Source organism: Rana temporaria, chromosome 9 (assembly GCF_905171775.1).
Source record: "Rana temporaria chromosome 9, aRanTem1.1, whole genome shotgun sequence".
NCBI classification, from domain to species: Eukaryota; Metazoa; Chordata; class Amphibia; order Anura; family Ranidae; genus Rana; species Rana temporaria.
This window is the reverse complement of record NC_053497.1, coordinates 138,225,802-138,248,755: the sequence shown is the minus strand read 5'-3', so window position 1 is coordinate 138,248,755 and position 22,954 is coordinate 138,225,802. Positions and strand designations below refer to the sequence as shown.

Below are 22,954 nucleotides of genomic sequence, written 5' to 3'. Positions count from 1 at the left end.
GGAGCTTCTGGGATTGAATAAACCCAAAATGCAAATCCATGGAGTACCTTAGATTGCTATTGGTAAATGCTTGCATTGCCCGAAACTCATAGTAGCCTCAGGTTTTATGTGTAAGGGCTTGTGTCGCTTGAAATGTGTAAGAGCCAACAATGTTTACTCACAGCAACCTCAGGGTCGCAGCACATTTGCATTTTTGGTTTAAAATCTTATAGCCTGAAAGGCATATGCTACTATAATGGATTGTATAAGCCTAAATTGCAAAAGCATAGACAACCTAAGATTTTTTTAAAAAGGCTTGAATTGTGAAAGCACAGCTATATGTTGCCGATTTAAAGTACAATAAAATAAAAAGATGCGATAGCCAATTTCATTTACTTTGCTACATTGTGATTTCTTCTTGCTACACATACCTTGTTTGCTAGTATAAGGCCCCTTTCACACTCAGGCGTTTTTCAGGCGGTTGGCGCTAAAAATAGCACCTAAATACCACCCGAAATCTTCTGCCCTGCAGTCTCAGTGTGAAATCCAGAGTGCTTTCACACTGAGGCGGTGCAATAGCAGGACCGCTCCAAAAGTCCTGCCAGCCGCATCATTGGAGCGGTGTGTTTACCTCTCCTCCACATTGAAAACAATGGCACGCCGTGGTAATACCGACGGCAATGCACCTCTGCAGAGGCGCATTGCTGGTGGTATTAACCCTTTTTCGGCCGCTAGCGCTAGTGGTTGAATACTGCCACAATTCCGACGGTGTATTGGCGCTAAAAATAGCGCCGCTATACCGTCAGCGCACCTCCCGCCCCAGTGTGAAAGGGGCCTTAGTCACTTGTAAAGAAGAATAAAAAATATTTATGACAGTTGCCAAATAGCTGTTCTCATTTTGAAGAAAGTGTTGTAAGGCCCAACATAGGAAGTTGCAAATCGCAATGTGAAAGACGATAAAGAACACACATGCACACAAAAAAAAAAAAAAAAAGGAGGGAGAATGTTATGGGTGACAAATTTTCTGAAAACTGAATTTGGTTGTTGTCGTCATCATCACCGGTGTCAATACGAATTTCCCCTTTTTATAAACAGGCTTCAGAAGGCCAATATGAATAGAACAAGTTTTGCCAGCTGTATGGAAGTTTTACAGACTAGTCCTTGGTGCAGAGTTTAGTAACGCCTATTCATTTTCTTAAACTTCTCATAATGATAGTCATCCGTGGCCTTTTCGTTTGATGGACGCTTGCGGTTGGGTGGAGACTCTAAGGATGAATAATTAGAAGACAAATACATTATTATTTTTAAATGTACCCTTTATTAACAAGTTATAAAAAAGCAACTTAAAAAAAAGGGGTTGTAAAAGGATCATTTTTTTTTTATTAAAATAACAAACATGTTATACTTACCTGCTCGGTGTAAGGGTTTTGCACAGAGCAGCCCCGATCCTCATCTCCTGGGGTTCCCCACAGACAGCCGCTTTGGAAACCCCACATGGTTAATGTTTAGCTGGAGCATCCATTTTTTTCAGCTGCTGTGTATTTGGAAAGGGGCGGGGACTTTTTAACGCAAAACGGTGCCATTTCGTTTATTTTGGGTCAATGTACTTCAATGGAGAAGCTGCGGAAAAGCATGTAACATGTTTTTGCAGCAATTTGTGTTTTGTAATCTGCCCAACAACAAATTGGCCCAAAAAAATGTAAAAATTCAATTTTTTTTTATTAAAGGCTATTATCCGATTAATCAAAACAATAAATCGGCCAACTAATCGATTATGAAAATAATCGTTAGTTGCAGCCCTAGATCGGTTTGCTTGTAATTAGTGTGTGTGTATAAAAGGTCAATGAGTTTGTGGACTCCTGATAGACCCTTACATCTTTCATCCAGTGCTGCGCAGACGTTTCTGGACTCTGAGTCATGGGGAAAGGAAAAGAATTGTCAAAGGCTCTGGGGAAAAGGTAGTTGAACTGTACAAAACAGGAAAGGGATATAAAAATGATATCCAAGGAATTGAGAATGCCAATCAGCAGTGTTCAAACTCTAATCAAGAAGTGGAAAATTAGGGGTTCTGTTAAAACCAAACCACGGTCAGGTAGACCAATTCAATTTCAGCCACAACTGCCAGGAAAATTCATCGGGATGCAAAGAAAAACCCACAAATAACTTCAGGTGAAATACAGGACTCTCTGAAAACATGTGGTGTGGCTGTTTCAAGATGCACAATAAGGAGGCACTTGAAGAAATATGGGCTGCATGGTCGAGTCCCCAGAAGAAAGCCATTTCTATGCAAATGCCACAAAGTATCCCACTTACAATACACCAAACAGCACAGAGACAAGCCTAAAACCTTCTGACACAAAGTCATTTGGAGTGATGAGACCAAAATTTAGCTTTTCGGCCGCAACCATAAACGCTTCATTGGAGAAGTTTTAACAAGGCCTATGATGAAAGGTACACCATTCCTACTGTAAAACACGGAGGTGGACACAGGAAAATTTGGTCAAAATAGTTGGCAAGATGAGTGCTGTATGTCAGTGTTTCCCAACTCCAGTCCTCAAGGCACACCAACAGGTCATGTTTTCAGGCTTTCCATTATTTTGCACAGGTGATTTGATCAGTTTCACTGCCTTAGTAATTACCACAGCCGTTTCATCTGAGGGAAATCCTGAAAACATGACCTGTTGGTGTGCCTTGAGGACTGGAGTTGGGAAACACTGCTGTATGTTATCAAACAATACTGGAGGGACATTTGCATTCATCAACCAGGAAGCTGTGCATGGGACGTACTTGGACATTCCAACATGACAACGATCAAAAACACGAGGCCAAGTCAACCTGTCATTGGCTACAGGAGAATAAGGTGAAGGTTCTGAAGTGGCCATCTCTGTCTCCTGACCTCAATATCATTGAACCACTCTGGGGAGATCTCAAAACGTGCCGTTCATGCAAGACAGCCCAAGAATTTACAGGAACTGGAGGCTTATTGTCCAGAGGAATGGGCAGCTTTACCATCAAATTAGAATACTCGGTTATATACATTGTGCTCACCTCTATAACCGAGTATTATAATTTGAGGATTTAAAAATGAAAAATAATGCTGTATAAAATCCTTTAATGCAGATCTATACTGATGACATTTTTTGCGTTCCGTTTTGTATATGATCAGATGAAGAGTTAGGTGGATGCGGCACCCTGATGATGCTTAACAGTGAAACATGTTGGTGACCAGCACCATTTCCGTCTAGCAACTCTGTAACCAGCATTCTATAAGGGCAAATGATTGTATGATCATGTTATTTTATTTATATTTAATACATTTTGTATTTTTTCAAAACATTTTGTGTTATCTATGCTCACCTATCAATAGACACAACATCTCCCCAAGGTCCTAATTATTCTGAGTAGGCTAATACCTGCTCAGTTTGTTCCCCCTTTTCCATTTCAACTACAAGAAATGTCTGACCTCTAATTGCCAACAAGGGTTTTGCCACCAAGTACCAAGTCATGTTTTGCAAAGGGGTCAAATATTTATTTCACACATTAAAATGCATATCAACTTCTAAAACTTTTTTGAAATGCGTTTTTATGGATATTTATGTTGTTCTGTCTCTTGCTGTAAAAATAAACCTACCATTAAAATGATAGACTGATCATTTCTTTGTCAGTGGGCAAACGTACAAAATCAGAAGGAGATCAAATACTTTTTTCCCTCACTATAAGAGGCAGAGAGGTCCAGGACCTATCTTTCCCGGTCCACATAGCAGGAATGAGCCCAACTGCTTTACTTTACTGCTTTGTACTAAATCCATTTGTGTTTCTGCATTTATTCAAGGCTTTTTAGCACAGCAGAATGCAGGTATTAAAGAGGACCTGTAAAGTGGAAGCTGTGATCGATAATAAAAGCAGGACGAAAGAAAAGATAACCGCTCAAGAGAACCAGAGAGCCAATCTCCTAGGATCCGAACCAAGGGTGCAGGCGATGCAATCAGAATGCAAACTCGAAGAAAAAAAAAAAAAAAAAAAAAAAGGGGCTGGGACAGCCGCACTCAAAAAAAATTCCTTTTTAATAAAAATTTGTCACAAAATTACATGCCACGGCCAAAAGAATCAGAACAAAAATCTGACGCGTTTCGCACTGTATCTCAGTGCTTATTCATAGCTAGTTATGCTAGTTATTAAAAAGGAATTTTTTTTGGAGTGCGGCTGTCCCAGACTTTTTTTTCTTCGAATAAAAGCAGGACAATGGATTAGTCACTATTGTTGCTGTGTACCCCCTGTAGCTAATCCCCTCCCCCCAAATTGATGAGGAACCATGCCTTGTAACCTGTGCCTCTTTGTGGAAGTGGTAAATGAGCAGGGCTTTGCTTACTAGTTTTAGAATGCTCCCATTCCCTGGCGCAGCAGAAAGAGAGGTATAGGAAGCACATATCCTTTTGATTTTTTGGAGCTAGACAAATCTAGTAAATAAATGTTTGGCCATCCCTTGTGGGTGCCCACTATAATGTTGGCGGCTTCCTTGGTCTTATATTTTAGCAATGTACCATTGTTGGTTAGCGCACAAGTAGTTTGATTCTTTACATATCAAAAGAATGAATCAGAAGCAGGGAGCCCCTGGAATGCAAGTTCTCAGGTACAGCTTTCACTCTAGCAAGCAGCACAGTAGTGACATTGCCAAATCTCACTCCAAATATCATGAGACTAGTAGTCAAATGCAACATTACTTTAGATCAGGGGTCCCCAACCCCCAGGACACACAGGACTTCACAACATAGGAATGGAAAGATGCCAGAGTGCTTTACCGCTCTGGCAGCTATCGGTTGCCGGCCGTGGTAAGGGCAGTGTGGTGCGTGATTCAGTGCATCACGCGTCTCCCTTTTTTTTTTACAAACTTTTTTTGAAGTGTACAAAATGCACACTTCATACATGGAAATGTGCTGCTATATATTGTCATGCGATTTGGCATGGTGTGCTATGATAAAATGCAGCATGTCTGACTGGGTGTCCTTGTGGTGACAGATGTCTTACAATGCAGCAAATTAGCCCCAGCTCAGCTACACAATTTTTTTACTGGAGATTTAAGGCAAAGGGTACACAATTAACATTTCTATATGTTGACTAATGCCCCGTACACACAATCGGAAATTCCGACAGCAAAAGTCCAATGTGGGCTTTTGAATGGAAATTCCGACCGTGTGTATGCTCCATCTGATTTTTGCTGTCGGAATTTCCGCCACCAAAAAAGACAGAGCTGGTTCTCAAATTTTCTGACGGGGATATCCGACTGTAGCAATTCAGACACGCAAAATTCTGACGCATGCTCGAAAGCATTGAACTTCATTTTCTCAGCTCGTCGTAGTGTTGTACATCACCACGTTCCAATTGCTATGGTTGAACCTTCCACAGTTCAGTCTCTATTACCATAAAGAACCGTTTCATTAACCGATAGCAAAATCATCTCGCCATTCTGATAGGCTCTCTGCAATTAAACTTCCAGTGATGCCAACTATTATCCACTCCCAGCATCAACTTCTGCCGATTAGACGTATTAGGCTGAGCAGCGTAGATATTTTAGTCTTGTGAATGTGTTAAGAATAAGCCTCTCCCATACTTCTTGTGAGTACTTAGCGGTAAAGTGAATCTGTGGTTTGTCAAAGCAGAGCAAGGAAACAGGCTCAGTTTGCTGCCACCACTATTCCCCTTCCCCAGTGTACATAATCACTTTCCTTTTCTATTCCTGGTTCTGTAGTTGGAAGTTTGGAAAGAAGAGAGGAATCCCTGAGAAGGCTTATACAAGGCTAAGGGCTCCTTCTCTGTTCCTGTGGAGTACCAAATCGTGCATTAGCTTCCAATAACCAATAACCGGCACTGTAACGTAGGATGAAAGGAAATGGACAACATGCTTCCCATACTGAGATGAACAGAGACACAGGAGGGAAGAATGGTATGGGGAAACTGGCAGATAAGGGAACCTGTTGTGTTCCCGTCCCTGGATGCAAGCACAAGTTCACTTTAAGGCCCCGTACACACGACCAAGTTTCTCGGCAGAATTCAGCCAGATACTCGGTCGGAGCTGGATTCTGCCGAGAAACTCGGTCGTGTGTACACTTTTCAGCGAGGAAGCCGACGAGGAACTCGTCGGGCCGAAAAGAGAACATGTTCTCTATTTTCTCGTTAGTCAATGGGAAAGTCGGCCCGCCGAGATCCTCGGCGGCTTCAACGAGGAACTCGATGTGTTTGGCACGTCGAGTTCCTCGGTCGTGTGTACGGGGCCTAAGAGTACTGGAAATTAGATATCTGACAATAATGACAACAAAAGAAGGCAAATTCCTTAAAAAAATAAAAATAAAATATGTGATTGGTTAGCATTTACCCCGGAATGTGCAGAGAGCAATCTTGGGGATAAACAGGACTAAATATGAAAAATCATTAAAACTGAAACAAATCAAACAAAAGTATTAAACTAGTACAGGATCTCCAAACTATGGCTCTCCGGCTGTTGCAGAATTACACGTCCCATGGGGCATTGTAATACTCCGACATTCACAGATATGTCTAGGCATGATGGGAATTGTAGTTCCTGAACACCCGGAGGGCCATAGTTTGGAGACCCCTGGTATAACACACAACACAAATGTTCTCTTTCTTCATTTGGGAGCATGCCTTGGATTTAATAACACATTTATAAAAGGGAAATAGAGGATTTACATTTATTGCCCATAGGTTGCACTTACTCTCTGGTTCTGGCTTCTCTGTGTCTCCTACACGGAGAGGTCGGGCTTTGGGTTCCTCTTTGTAGCGTCTTATGGGAGTACTCACGTCCTCCTGGTAAACTGGATAGCAAAAGAAAAAAAAGTATATGGGATTACAGAAAATCTACAATGTTTAAAAAGGTTAGATATGTGTATAGAAGCAACCAGCTTAAAGCGTATATAAACCCAAGAACAAAAAATAATGTATCGCAGCTTACCAGTCCCTTCATGTCTACACTCTTTTCTCCACTGTATCTATGGAGGGAACCATGGTTATTACACAGGCTGGAATTTATAACTGATGGGACTAGGGCAGTGGTTCTCAACTCCTGCCCTCAAGAACCACCAATATGCCAGATTTTTAAGTATTACCTTGGGGAGATGCAGACTAGAATACTGCAATCACTGAGCAGCAAATGATATCACATGTGGTGGATTTTAGTTATCTTGCAAACCTGGCCTGTTAGTGGGCCCTGAGAACAGGAGTTTAGAACCACTGGACTAGGGCATTACTTGAGTATCAATCGAGAGATCCAGAAATACCCCCATTCGTGATAAGAGATAGTAATTCTTACATAGACCCTGCTTTGGACAAGCACCTGCCTGCTACAGCAGGGAGGGGGGACCCATCTCACTACTTTGAAAAAAAATTATAGACAAAGTGGGCTGGATGGTTCCGTGGCGCACCAAGCACCCAAAAGAAAAGCAAATTTTCTAATTTTTCTAAGGCCCATTCCTCATTGTCATGTATAGACCTATACCTATGCTCATTTACTGTTGACCGTTATATATTACTATGCCCTCAGAAACGGCTATAGACATGTAAAATGAAATCTGTTTATTGACCACTCGCGTGTATTTCTGCAATATTACGATGCAATGAATAACCAAAGTTTTTATTTTTTATGTTAATGCAAAAAAATTAATAAAACCATCTTAAAAAATAAAAAAACACTATGCCCTCAGGAGGTATCCCTGACCATTCTCCATTAAATTATACAACTGGAGGTTCGCCCTCCCTCTACCTTAGCCAAGGCTACATGGAAGTTAAACCTGATGGGACTAGTAGTTTACCCAACCATAACAATGTTTGTGCTTTTATTTTAGCCCACAGGAAGTGACATAGACACTGCATTTCTGTACTTGTCTAAAATGAAAATGAATGCAGCCACCACATCTAAATCTCCGTACACATAGGCCAAATATCAGCCCAAATCAGCCAGTACAGAAGATACTAGCCGACATTCGGCCGTGTCTCGGGTCCTTGTTTGGCAGAAGACGATTTCACGGCATTTGTTACACGAGCATGATGGGAAACCTGCAGCCGATTAGCGTCAATGGCTGCGAGTGTTGACAGATGTGTTGTGGTGGTGGGTGGTCACCATGTCATAACACAATAGCACAGCGGGGAGATCGATGTACCAACATTGAACAGTTAGTAAAGAGACCTCCTCACGAGCTGCATAGTCATTTTGCTAAATGAAAAAAAAAATAAAACTCTGTACAACCAATTACCTACAGGTAAGCCTATATAGGCTTACCTGTAGGTGCTGGAAATGCATCGGCACACGCGTATATTGTAAATATCTCCTAAACCGTGCAGGTTTAGTAGACATTTGCAATATACGCGTGTGCCGATGTAATCGGCGCATGTGCACTTTAGAAAGGGCGCGATCGTGCCGTTTCTAAAGGAATCATGCGGTAATAGCGCCTACAAATTATGGTATAGATACTGGAATTTTTATTTATTTTATACTACGGTCGGTGACCAGCAACTTATAACAGGACTGTGATTCGGGACAGTGCAGCAGGCAATCTGACACTGGGGTGAACGGACTAACTGCCACTGACATTACCAGCTACATCAATAGTGATCAGTGATAATAATATGCACTGTAACTGCACTGACACTGTGTAGGAAGGGTTAACATCAGGCTGATCAAACGGTTAAAGGATAAGTTGACCATTGGAAACATGTTGCATCATCCTACTGCTGCAGCCGCTCGTTGTTCCCTTCTCTCTCTGACAGCAATACGGGGAGAAGTTCCCTAACTAGCTGTCAGCACGGCCGTGATGAGCTGCGTCATTCATTCACACATCTCACATCTGTGTGAATGAACTACAAGCCCTGACATACATGTGGCTGTCCGCTTGTAGTCCTCAATGTACTACCATGGCACTGTTGAGCGCTGCAGTAGTTCATCGAGTCCTCCTGTCAGTGTGAAACTGCCTGGCCGTACGATGTACAGGGCAGACAGCTCACACTGACAGTCTGTAGGAGATCTACATGACATCAGTGATCACTGGTGCAATGTTTTTTTTAGGCTTAAAAAAAAAAAATATATATAAATAAAAATTGTGAATGCACATTTTTATACCTGAAAAAAAAAAAAAAAACGTGCATTCTGTTTCCTCCTTAGGTGTGCTGCACATAAACATTACTTTATGGCTAATCTTATCACACTGCAAATATACAGGTTTGCACATTCACTTTCTGAGGGGCTTTTCCTTCAATTCATTTTATCCCGGCATTCGTTTTTAAGTCTGCTGCCCACATTCCCTGACATACCGATAAACCTGGAATGCTGTATAAGAAAAGGTTCATGTTCAGAAATTAGACTTAGAGCAGAGATTGCCTCAAAGTACAATGAGTAATCCGTTTTCAGCTATTTCTCTTACATCGATTGTGCTGAACATAATTGACAGCCATGTTGGTAGGTACAAAGGAAGTCTGTTTGTCCTTCTTTTTATTCTGCTGCTCAGCCAATAAACGGGCTTTAGCCTCCTCTGTGAAGATGATATTCTTTATTTTTGCACTAAAAAACAAAAACAAATGAAAAAACAAACAAAAAAATAAAACAATGCATATCACAACATAAAGCTGAATTAAAAAACATCCAGAAAAGCAAAGTAACAAGAAATGAAAACATCACCATTCAACCATCATATAGGAAATGGTCGAAGGAGATAACCATAACCCTATAGTAAAAGGGATTATGGAATGGCCCTGAATAATTACTACTATGCTTCTCAGATTTGGTTGATTCAATGTCATTTCCTCTAATCATCCATTTTGTACAGCACATGCCTTTAATGTGGATGTGCATGCTGGGTAAGCTTTAAATCCCGTGCATGCGCATTAGAGCGCCGCTCGTAGCGGCTATTGTTTGTGCCGTTGTCATAACAACAACAGGTGGCGGAGGAACAAAAACCCGCCCCGTTATGACAACGATGATCTCTCTCGTCCTGCAGATGAATGAAAAGTAAGGGCTTTGTGACCTTATTAAACATGGCGCTGCAAACGGCACCTGTACTGTCCTTAGGAGCGCACAGACTCTGGGGAAATTATGACACTACATTCCCAGGAGTCTGAGCTGTGTAGGCTAGAAAGCACAACCTCTGTGGTACAGGAAGAGCGAAGATTAACTAATCTGCCTAGCAACAACAGTTTAAAGGCATGTAAAAAAAATTTTTTTTTGTTAATGGACTAATGACATTTTTTAAAAACTACTGATGTACAAGTATATTTGAGGGTGGAGCTCCTCTTTAAAGAGGAAGTAAACTTCCCCTGCAGACATTTACCTATAGACAAGCCTATATTAGGGCTTACATTTATGTAGTGTAAATATCTCCTAAACGTGCAGGAGATATTTACATTGCATGCACCCAGATATCACTGGCGCATGCGCTTTGAAGGGGTGCTGTTCCTTCCGAGCCCTGTGCCGTGAACGTAATCGCAGCTTCGCCCAATCACAAAGCCAATGTCTGCAAACCCAGAAGAAACCCTGGGAAAGAGGTCAGCCTTCTCAGCGGTGTGCACATGCCGCTGGAAGGCTTCGTTCTAAGGCAAGTATTTCATAATGAGCAACTAGCTTTTTTTTTTTAAACAAGAAAATTATTCTAGATGAGGAGGTACGAGTAAAGATCACAGGGGACAGCACAATAAATGAAGACAAAGCAAGTGTGCATTTGCAAACTTGCTTAATTGGCCTGGATACATTAAGGAGCTTAAGGTGTTTTGCAAGAGGACTTATCTTTTGAATAATTTGCATATGCCTACAAAAGCGACCATGACACTTACTCTATACCCAAGTCAACCTCTGGGATTCCGCTCAGCATCTGGTTGGATAACATCTCCTCCGTCTTCTTGGCAGAAGATACATTAATGCTATCTGGGAGCTCATACAAACAATCTTCTGCACTCTTAGGTTTCACCTTCTTCTCCTCATTCTCAATGATTCCCTTTCTCTTTTTTAGCTCGGTCTCAATGTACTTCATCCTAAAAGCAACAACAACAGTGGCATTGGTAAGGTTAAGACACAGGGCAGAAACTCAGCATAAAGAGAACTGAAGGTAGCACACAATGAGCATGCAAATAACTGTATACCAATGAAGGGGAGATTCCAAATGATAAAATTACAAATTTTAGTTTTGTTTTAAGAGCCTGGAAAGCATTGCACCAGCGATCAGTAGATCGCTGATGCCATGCAGGTCTCCTGCCTACTGTCAATGTAAGCTGTCTGCCCATACATCATATGGCTAATCAATTTTACACTGTGTGGGAGATTAGCTTGTGAGGATCACCTTTTCTGAATGACAGTCCGCAAGCAGGCACTTTCTTTTTAAGTCTGGCGGATGCCAGGTTTTATTAAAAGGTTTGCAGGTTAAAAAAATAAAGAAAACAATAAATTAAATCCTTGCCGTCCGGCGCTAACTAGACAAATAGTCTAGGATTGGATTGGATTGTGCACTTTGGATGGAGGTCTGCTTTAATATACCAATTAAAAGACAAGTCTATATCAATGTTTTTTCACTTAACTATCAGAGCACGTTAAATATGTTGTACCCCTCCCCAAACCTACATGTCAGCATCTTCATCCCGCCGGTTCGTTTCTGCTGAAAATGATGTGCCCAAGTTCAGATCTTCTTCATCTCCAATCCTAAAGAAGAATGAACATTACAAAGATAAGTCACATTGCGTCACACATCTCAAACAGTAAATAACCAAATACCAGGAAGTTAATATTTGCAGAGAAGACCATTACCTATCCTTTCCAATCTCTTTCAGTTTTTTCATGTCCACTATCCCTCCACTTTTGGTTTTGAAAGGATCGTCCTGCAAAACAAAATAATCTAAAATTTGACCAATACACTTGCCAACATCATGCAGTAAACCAAGCTTAAAATGAACCAGTCCCTTTTCTGAAAAACTTAGAAAAGCAATAACCTACCTCAGGGGTCTCCAAACATTACAGTACAAGTGCCTTTTTTTTTACAAACATTCTTCATGGGCTCAAAAAAAACTGTTTTATAACGAGTTACTGAAGAGTTGTATTCAGTAATGCCCATTAAGAGTCCCCATTTACATCCAGGAAAGTCCATCAAAGACTCCCATTACATACAAAAGTGCCCATCACAGCCCCCCTTAAATCCATGTGGGCCCAGCAGAGTCCTATCAGGGTGCAGAGCAGCAGGGGTGAAGCCAGGAGGCAGAGCAGGTCTAGATGGAGGAAGTTCTCCTGTAAATGCTGGGGGCAAGGCAACACATCATCAGTCTCCGTATTAGGAAAAAACAGACCGGCATATCCACTGTCAGCCAGCTGCAGAGTTTTTTCACAGGCAGTTGCTAGAGGCAATTGAAGAGAAAAAAGACAGGAGGCGCCGACCTAAGTGTAGTAGATAAATGCACAATTTATTGCAAAAATTTAAAAACACTCACAAAGAGTAAATGAAGGTAAAGCTCATCTGATGCTTTGCAAGGCTCCTCTGGTCTATCGCACAGACATCACGCTGTATGCGTGGGCCGCAGTTGTTGTAAGTTCTGTGTGCAGGCTGTATAGCTCCCCTGGATCCAGGAAGAACCACAAGAGCGGATGTGACGTCACCGGAGACAGCCAGGAAGCTCAGGAGGTGATAGGCTAACAGGAAAGACTGGCTATGCACTCGGAGCATCAGCTCCATCTCAAGGCCTCATGCTGGAGGCAAAATAAATGTTTGCAATGGGCTGGATGTCACCACAGGCCAAAGTCAAACATAACCATGTAGCTTCTCTGTCTGAGATGTCTAGCAGCTGCAATTTAAGATCCACACGTTCTGATCTTTTTAGTCACAAATCATTAAAAGTTGGGACTGCAGGCCCATTCGCCCCCTTAGCGCTTCCTGCCCTCTCACTCAAAATGCTCATGTCTGGGGTACCATTAAAAAGCAGGTTTCCTTACCTTAACCTTCAATCCCGAAAGCTACTATCTGCCCCAAGTGATTGTGTGTCAGCTTGTGGGTCGTTTCCAGCAGGGATGATTACATCGCTCTGCATCTATACAAACTCCTCCACCATAAAAAAAAGATTAGCATTTCAGGCTTCAAAATGCGTGCAAAGGAGAATATTAATATCACATGGCACAAGATTGAAGAAAGAAAGGGCTTCCACTATCGCCTCCCTGGGTAGCTGAAATTAACCAAATAAAAAGAATGGAGGAAATAACAGCAAGTAATCAGGGATATTATCATAACTTTATGGAAGTGTGGCTACCCTGGATCGAGATCTTAGCGCAGACATCTTGAGATGTTAGTTGTAAAATAAGTGTGAGAAGGACGCGATTGGGCTTGATGGGTATGGCGCGGTGTGGGTCGGCCCAGAGGAATATGTAGGTCTGGATAGGTTTGGATATGTCTGACCTTTTTTTTTCTCTGTTTTGTCTTACTTTATCTGTGTCTGCTGTGTTTAGGCAGAAGTGTATCAGGAACACTTGATAATAGCAATAAATTAATATGGAAGAATGGGTAAAAATTCCTAGTAGTTTGGATGTTGCTATTCCTAACAGTCTTCCCTCTCTTTGCTTAGTATCTTTGTCTCTCTATATACCCAGGAGTTATGCATTTGAGAGTCATGCCTGAGGAATAAGTGTCACCTAGAATGGCTATGCATGCTTAGGCTATCTTTCTATGCCATGAGTGGAACCTGTATGTAAAACTGAAAAAATGTTCAATAAAATGTGATTAAACAAAGAAAGTATTTCATGATTACTTCAGTAAAAAAATATTTTTATTATTGTTTAATTACACTTTTTGTTATTGCAATTCGTTGGGCTCTGTGCTGCCAAGTGAAATCAATACAAACTACATCCAGGAGTATAGTTGGCACAAATGTCTGCCCTGCTGCTTGCTTTTTGCCCCCATGTCTCTGCTTGATAGGGAGTGCAATCTCCATGCCACAATGGTGCCGGAAACCAGGTATTTGGGAGTATTATTCTGAAATGTGCTATAGAGCAGTGGTCATCAACCCTGTCCTCAGGGCCCACTAACAGGCCAGGTTTTATGTATAGATGCAGACTAGAATACTGCAATCACTGAGAAGCAAATTATATCACCCTGTGATGTATTTCAGGTATCTTGCAAACCTGACCTGTTAGTCAGGGCCGTCTTAATAGCATCATGGGCCCCTGGGCAAAGTAATGCTCTGGGGCCCCTACAATGGAGACAACGCAGGTAAACAGACCAGATATCCCCCCAGCACTCTGACCCCTCTACACCCCAGATATCCCCCTCAGCACTCTGACCCCTCTACACCCCAGATATCCCCCCTGCACTCTGACCCCTCTACACCCCAGATATCTCCCCAGCTCTCTGACCCCTCTACACCCCAGATATCCCCCCAGCACTCTGACCCCTCTACACCCCAGATATCCCCCCTGCACTCTGACCCCTCTACACCCCAGATATCCCCCCTGCACTCTGACCCCTCTACACCCCAGATATCCCCCCTGCACTCTGACCCCTCTACACCCCAGATATCCCCCCTGCACTCTGACCCCTCTACACCCCAGATATCCCCCCTGCACTCTGACCCCTCTACACCCCAGATATCCCCCCTGCACTCTGACCCCTCTACACCCTGCTTTGGGGAAAGTGCAGGGGCCCCCATGCAGCTGGGGCCCCTGGGCAGTGCCCTCTCATTAAGACAGCCCTGCTGTTAGTGGGCCTTGAGGACAGGGCTGATGACCACTGCTATAGGGCATTACTTTTACTGGTGCATGTGCTGATGATACATATAAAGTTATCTGTGTTTAGTGACACTTTACCTTTCCAATGCAGGTGGAGCCCGATTGCAAGGGTAGTTTTAAACTTTCTCCAGAGGTCAGCATTGAATGTTTATGTAGCCCAAACTTCTTTCTTCAATTTTGTGTAAAGTAGGAAAAGCTTAAAACCCCTACCATTTTTATATTTTACCATTTGTGTACCATTGGGGAAATTTTTCTTAATTTCCTGTCAAAAAAGGAACAGCAATAAGCGAGAGGGAGGTTCCAGATTACCTCTTGCTTTGGGAACAACTCTAAAGTTTAGATTTCCCATCACTTCAAATAGGAGGGGCGAATCTCCCCAACAGGGACAAAATTGGCAAAAAAACATGACAAAGGGTCCAACACGTCCCCACTCTATCCAAAACAAAAAAAGTTTGGTCTAGAGAAAACACTTTACGCTTCATATATGATGAACAGTCAATGTAACATGAATTCAAATGAATTGTCAGGTAGGAAATTATTTAGATTTTCATAAAACACCTAATGGAAAGAACCTTTACACTAAACTGCATATGATCCATGAATAGGTCCGGAGTTAGTTGTGCACAATATAGCCTGCAAAGCCATGAACAGGGTTCTGAAATCTCAACAAGCTTGAATAGAATTGCTTACACTGACATAAGCAGCCTACAGATATCTCAGGTTAAACTTACCGCTAGCATTGAGTCTTCCGGTAACTTCTCCCCCACCAGAAGCGCTGCGGCACTGCGGATTAAATAATATTTTGTAATAAACCATTAATTTAAAAAAACTTACTAGGAAAGAGGAAGATTATAATGATTTCAGTTAACCATCATTATTTTGTTAAATATTTTAAAAATAGCATTTTGAAGTTTATAATGAAGTGGATAAAATGTATATTTGTCCCATCTAACCACTTGCCTACCGCATACTTACCGTGGCAGGTCGGCTCTATTGCACGAAATAACGTCCCTATAAATAATTTTGTGCAATAGACACTGGGTGGTTTGTGAGCACGTGCCTCTGGAGGCGCGATCGCGCACTGAGGGATGCCAATCAGCAGGTCCTGCGGAACCGATGTCTGGCGGCCACCCGCGACCGTTTCCCAGAGAGGCAGAACGGCGATCTGCCTATGTAAACAAGGCAGATCGCTGTTCTGATAGAGAAGATGGTGGAGATCTGGTGTTCCTACCAAGCAGGAACACCGATCTCTGTCTTCATCCAGTCAGACCATCCTCCACACAGTAAGCAAGCACCAGCTAGGAGGGCACTTAACCTTTTAATCGCCCCCGATTTTAACCCCTTCCCTGCCAGTGTCATTAGTACAGTAACAGCACATATTTTAAGCACTTATTACTGTAATAATGTCACTGGTTCCAAAAAAATTTGTCAGTTAGGTGTCCGATTTGTCCACCGCAATCCCGCTAAAAATCACTGATAGCCGCCATTACCAGTAAAAATATAAATAAATAAAAATGCCATAAAAATATCCCATAGTTTGTAGACGCGATAACTTTTGTGCAAACCAATCAATATATGCTTATTGGGATTTTTTTTACCTAAAATATGTAGCTGAATACATATTGACCCAAGTTGATGAAGAAATTTGATATAAAAAAATAAAAAAATTATTGGATATGTTTTCTAGCAGAAAGTAAAAAAAAATATATATATATATATTGTCAGTCTTTGTTTATAGCGCAAAAAATAAAAACCGAAGAGGTGATCAAATACCACCAAAAGAAAGCTCTATTTGTGGGAAAAAAAGTACATCAATTTTGTTTGGGTACAACGTTGCACGACCGCGCAATTGCCAGTAATGCAGTGCCATATCGCAAAAAAGGACCTGGTCATTAAAGGGGTAAAACCTTCCGGGGCTGAAGTGGTTAAGCAAACGGCCACTCTTGCAGGATCCTTCTGCGGGGATATGAAGCTTTTTCAAAGTACCTTGGTGTGTTGACGTTTAATTCCTACTCAAAATGTGTCCTTGAATATTTTAATGGTCTTCCTACAGTCACAAGCTTCCATGGTCACTGGCATCGGCCCTACAGGCTCCTGTGTCTCCCTATTGGCCTGTCACTGTTATTGAAAGCCTCACGACCATTAGTCAAACATAGACGGAGGGCAGACAAGAACCAGATACCCTGGAAGCTGGTCGCTGTTTGCATAAGAGGTTCCTACTGCTGTACATAAACGCAGGACCTTTAGGTATCTGTTTCGAATCCAGATCAAAAACCCCATAGCTTTAAACAAACACTAACCCCAAAAAAATAAAAATAAAAATGGCACGAATAACTGAGCACAAACCATATCTTTGCTGATTTTAAAATAGGGTGGATTTGATTTAAATGACAATTTAAATCATTAGTAAAAACGGCTTGATTTAAATCATAATTTTTAAAGAGCAACTGTCATCTCTGTTCCGCAGTGGCTCCTCTTCTGACCCGCTGCTGACTCACCAACAGTCCCATTCAGTTTAATGGGACGGCTGGTGATGCGGCAGTGATACAACAAGGTGAGGGACGTGGCGGCAGTAGGTGAGTGGATGCCCGCTAACAGACGCTGCCATGATGGATCTGAATTGACAGGTGCTCCTTAAAGTTAATAAAAAAAAAAAAAGGGAGGGATTTAAATCCAAAAAATCCGATTGAAAAAATAAAATAGATTTTCATCCAGCCTGTTCTAAAGTCAATTTAATAACAAGACACTGGATAACAGCGTTCTGCATCTACGATTTATTTGAGCTGCACCCCCTACCTGACACCATTTTGTCTTCTTCTCAGGTTCTGAATTTCCTTTGCCGCTTCAAGCTTCTTTCTGCAAAATAAATAATCACATTTTTATTACTCAGGTTTGAATAAAAGTCCCATTTCTGCTCATTGTTGGCCATTGCAGATCCTTAAAAAGCAAGGTTCAGAGCTGGAACAGCACTGAAATCTGGTTAGGTTTTAGTCCACTGCACAGTGAAGAGGGAGCTGCCTAATAGGAGAGGATAGCTCAGGGTTGACCTAGCCAGTATGCTACTGGTCCTTTGATATCCAATCATCCTTCACTTCCTGTCCCATAGCCAAAAACGGGACATGTGAGGAAATTCCTAGTTGTTGCGCGATGAGCTTGGGCGTGTAAAGACTAGGATCCTCTTTTTTTTTTTAACAGAGAAGGACTAGGATCCTCAAGGAGACCACCCTGAGGAAGTCACATGACGAGTGTCGAAATGCGTCAACGCAGTCAATGATGTCATCACACTAAAGCACAAATGAGGTTGAGATGCGTGGTTGAAAGGTGATGCCGATTTCCTAAAGCTTCTTAAGGTGGCAGCACACCGTATATCCAAGTCATATAGCCATGTGCACTTATCCATGAGAGTGTAATTTTTGGGTTTTAATAAAAATTGTATTCTTTATTTATGGTAAAGTGCAATGATTCTATTTGAGCTATGAATGTCTGAGGATCCAATTAATTGGAGCAGAAGGAGCGGGTGAATCAGGGGATATCCCATACCAGTTGGGGGAAGGTGTGCAGTGACCTAGTTTTAGGTCTAATTTGGAGGTGAGCTTAGAATACTGCTGGTGGTGGAGAACACGTGGTGCAGTTGCTTCGGGATACATATTGTTCTAACAAGCAGTATACTAACAAGTCAATTGAACTTTATTATTTATTTAACCCAGGGCACAACATTTCAAAGTACTGAGCTACTTGCCAGGCCTTAATGGTTATTCGCCACCAGTCACCCCACCCCTAATTACGCCCCTAAACATGCCCTCATAAATTATCTCACAAAATGACATTTAAAATGGTAATGCAGAATTAAGTTACAAAAATAAATATTAACAACAACTTTAACAGTGACCCTCAGCACAGCCTCACCAGTCCCTGTCAATACAGCGTGAGCAGTGCCCATCAATACAGCGTGAGCAGTGCCCATCAATACAGCGTGAGCAGTGCCCGTCAATACAGCGTGAGCAGTGCTGAAGAAGAGTCGAGCTGGCTGATCAGAGAGCGGGGATTGCCCGCTGTAGCAGCTTTCATTTGAATTGCTGGGTTTCCGGCGCTGCTCACGTCACACAGTCCCGCGGCGCCTCCCAGCATTGGACCGGTGTTCTGTCTAACAAATGCGAGGAGGTGGGACTGTGCGACAGTGAGCAATTTAAATGAAAGCTGCTACAGTGGGCAATTCCTGCTCTCTGATGTTCGGCCAGCTTGACTTATTTTTCCCCTCTTCCTCTGGCTGGGAGAACGGCTCCCGTTCAACCCCGCCTGGCGGAGGTGCTCACCCCCCTCCTCTGAGGCAGCCCATGCTCGCCAGCCATCATTTTCTACTCGCAAAATGCGAGTGGAAATATTGAGCGCGGTTTAACCTCCTCAGGACCATTATACTGCAGACGGGTGGATCCTGCAGGCACAAAGACGTACCTGTAGGTCTCTAGCCTCCTCCGAATCCTGCTGTGATTAGACACAGTGGGATTTTATCAGCAGGTTCCGGCCAATGATTCATGGCCAGGAACTGTTGATCGGCTGTGTTCAATCACAGTCCAGAGTCCTGTGTTGACAAAACACAGGGCTCTGTACAGAGGAAACTCTCTTTGTTTCTTCTCCCTATGAAGCAGAGAGAAGGAAGAAGGATTTGTAGTAAAAAGCAGCACAGATTACACTTGTTAGGCACACACCTCAAGGAGGTGTAAAGGCAAAGGGTTTTTTATCTTAATGCATTCTATGCCTTAAAATAAAAAGCCTTCCGTGTGTGGCAGTCCCCCTAATACTTACCCGAGCCCCAACTCGGCTGTCCGGGACTCCCCCTAAATGGCTGAGACACAGCAGAGGTGCCATTGGCTCCCGCGGCTGTCAAAGTCGGGGTACAGTGTTGTATGACCCCGCAATTGCCAATTAAAGTAGCGCAGTGCTGAATACCGTCATGACGGGAGTAAAACCGTATGGAGCTCAGGTGGTTAAGCCAGTTTCTATCACTATATGCACTGCATGTTTATGAATTATTCAAATAGTGCCATTTGCATTTATCAATTTTTTTAAATTCTTGTTCTGTGTTGCTTTAGGGTGCAATCTTCTTTTATAAGGTGCACGTTACATGATACTTTATGAATTTTCATCATAACACTCAATTAATTATTGTGCTTGAGTTTATTACTTCAGATTGTGATGGCGAATGATTATCACTGATATTTATAGAGGAGGTTTCCACCATTAGTCACACATGATGATAGGCTGCGCTACACTTTTTTTTACAGTAAAAGGCGCTACACTTTTTTAATACAGATCTTTTTCTTACACAGATAAGCCAGAAAAGGTTTTTGGGGTAGGGAGCCTTTTTAAAGGGTTAGTTCACCTTTACAAAAAAAATGGAAAGGTGAACTCACACGGGACATCTTCTCCACCCCCTGGTCCCCACTGTATTTACCTCTGGGGTTGCTAAGCTGTCAGCACCCCCACAGTTGGTCCTGCAGTCCAGGGATTTGTAACCCCCGCTCTTCTGTGTGCAGTGCTTCCAGGATGGACCAGATTGATTCTGATTGGTCAGTGCTGTTACAGTAAATGGATTTGGTCCATCCTGGAGAAGAGCAGGATTTCAAATCTCCAAAATGCTAAACTGGCTGCGGCCCTGCGGGGGTACTGACAACTCAGGAACCCTGGAGGTATGTACAGCCAGGACAAGGGGAAGGGGGGAATGTTGTGCTAGTTCATCTTTACATTTTTTTTCTATAAAGGTGAACTAACCCTTAAAGTGGAACTTTAGTCAGAAAATCAAATCCTGCTAGATCACTGCAGGCTGACCCCCTTTTGCAGGTATAGCTAGGTAAACCATTAAGGCCTAGTTCACGCCATTGTGCAGAGATGTCAGTTTTTCTGCACGCATTCTGCAAGGGCTCAAAAAAAAACAAAAAAAAAACACAATGGTTCTCTATGTGCCATGTTCACACCTCACCCTTTTCTTCTGCGCAGGAATCTGTGTATGCAATTTTCTGCACGGGAAAAAAAACTGACACAATATCAACATTGGATGGGTCGGTCATGTCACCCGGCTCCCCCTAGTCGATTGCTCGGTTACCAGCCCCACACTTACCCCATCTATGGTGCGGGTGGCGGCTTCCCCTGCATCTCCTTCTGTGCATCACAGATGCCATGCGTCTTTCTCCTCCCAGGCCAATAGGATCGCTTCTTCTTTTGGCCAATCGGGGAACGGGTCTCAGGACTCGCTTCCTGATTGGCCAGGAGGAGAATCGGTGTAACAATAGCAAGTATTCATTCGCTATTGTCACACAACTGGATAGGCTTGGAGCACAGTGCTCTGCGCCTGGTGCCCACACTTTTTTGAAGCCTATTAGAGCATTGGGCTCTAATAACATGCTTTAAAAAAAAAAAAAAAAAAAAAAAAAAAAAAAAGGGGATGAACTCCCATTGGAATCCATGCGTTGAGGGTGTGCATGTAGATTAGGGGGCTGGACGCATGGATAGGAGGGCAGCGCCCCTGTGCCCTGCTTAATGGACCGTCACTGCCCTATACCCCAATCAGTGATCAGCGGAGTCCAAAAGACTCATGCCACGTACACGATCATTTTTCAGGTTGTAAAAAAGTTATTCAGCCTCTAGAAAAAACAACGTTTTTTTTCAACTTCATCATTAAAAACGGCCTTGCCTACACACGATAGTGGGAAAAAAATGCTCTAGCAAAGCGCGGTGACGTACAACACGTACGACGGCACTATAAAGAGGAAGTTCCATTCGGATGGCGCCACCCTTGGGGCTTCTTTAGCTGATTTTGTGTTAGTGAAAGACGATTCGCCCTTTTCTGTCTGTTACAGCGTGATGAATATGCTTACTCCATTCAGAACGGTAGTTTTACCAGAACGAGCGCTCCCGTCTCATAACTTGCTTCTGAGCATGCGTGGGTTTTTCACGCCGTTTTAGCCCACACACGACCATTTTTTACAACCCGAAAAACAACATTGTTTAAAACTTCGTTAAAAAAATAGAGCATGTTCGAAAAAAATTGTCGTTTTTCAGACCCCGAAGAATGCTCTGAAGCCCACACACGATCATTTTAAATTACATTTTTAAAAAACTTTGTTTTTTACAACCCGAAAAATTACCGTGTGTACGCGGCATGAGTGATCACAGAGCATGCCGCTGCAGCACAATCACAGGAGGACGTCCATGGATGTCCTCCTGGGAAAGTAAGCCCACGCTGTAGTCGTCTTTTGGCTATAGTGTGATTTGGAATGGGTTAAAGCAGAAATTTACAGCACACACTCATTTTAGTAGCATAATTATTAATGTGGAATGTATGTTCCTTGATAAAGAACATTATTTTGTATCAAGTGGTTATGGGTAAGATAAGTTAGATGGTGCCTGGACTTCCACTTTAACTGAACAAGCTGAAGATAGAAGCTGATTGGTTGCCATATGCCCAATTGTATATGGGTCATCAGATCTATGCTGGGACTTTGGTCACAGATAATTTATAAAACCTCCTCCCTCTTCTGTCCAATATGACATCTATGGGAGAACATCATCCTAAAAGTGTATTTATATGATCAGTGGCGGCGCATCCATTTAGGCATGGGCGCATGCCCCCCCAATCTACATGCAGGACGCATGGATTCCAATGGGTTTTTTTTTTTTTAGAAGCACATGATTAGAGCCAGAGACTCTAATTGGCTTAAAAAAAGGGTGGGCTTGGGGCGCAGAGCACTGCGCCCTGAGCCCACCCAGTTGCGTGACGATAGTAAATTAATATTTGCTACTGACGTCCTAATTCTCCTCCCGGCCAATCAGGAAGCAGGTCCTGCGACCCGTCAGCCGATTGGCCAAGAGGAGAAATGATCCTATTGTTCGCTGAGGAGTAGGAGGGAGGAGATGCAGGGGAAGCCAACATGAAGCCCAGGAAGAGGAGACGCAGGGTGTCATGGCGGCGGGTGGGTTGTTTGCCGCCACCCAAAAAAAATATACCACCAACCACCACTGTATATGATGCTCACTTACTGAAACAACTTCCAAGACCAGGAGACAACACCAGCATGTCCCCCATGCAGCACAACTGAGGCCCCCCTTTAATAACATCCTTCCATGTCCCCAGTGCCTCCACTCACCTAACCGCAGTTGTCACCACGTCATCCTCCTTCTCTTCATCCGAGCTGGAGGCTCTCCGTCTTCTAAAATTCTTCCCCGGTGGCA

The 22,954-nt window shown here is 42.8% G+C and overlaps 1 protein-coding gene across 1 annotated transcript in view; it reads right to left on the bottom strand.

Annotated features, from left to right (window-relative positions):
* Nucleotides 1-1,061: 1,061 nt before the first annotated feature.
* Nucleotides 1,062-22,954, bottom strand: part of C9H9orf78 (chromosome 9 C9orf78 homolog) — a 21,966-nt gene continuing 73 nt past the window's right edge. The window contains exons 1-9 of the mRNA XM_040324648.1: nucleotides 22,870-22,954; nucleotides 17,525-17,584; nucleotides 15,460-15,511; nucleotides 11,774-11,844; nucleotides 11,591-11,668; nucleotides 10,810-11,007; nucleotides 9,408-9,544; nucleotides 6,711-6,809; nucleotides 1,062-1,244 (exon numbers count right to left, since the gene is read on the bottom strand). The exon at nucleotides 22,870-22,954 is cut by the window's right edge and continues 73 nt beyond it. Coding sequence (XP_040180582.1) covers nucleotides 1,153-1,244; nucleotides 6,711-6,809; nucleotides 9,408-9,544; nucleotides 10,810-11,007; nucleotides 11,591-11,668; nucleotides 11,774-11,844; nucleotides 15,460-15,511; nucleotides 17,525-17,584; nucleotides 22,870-22,954 — 872 coding nt within the window. The 3' untranslated portion in view covers nucleotides 1,062-1,152. The remainder of the gene's footprint in view (nucleotides 1,245-6,710; nucleotides 6,810-9,407; nucleotides 9,545-10,809; nucleotides 11,008-11,590; nucleotides 11,669-11,773; nucleotides 11,845-15,459; nucleotides 15,512-17,524; nucleotides 17,585-22,869) is intronic.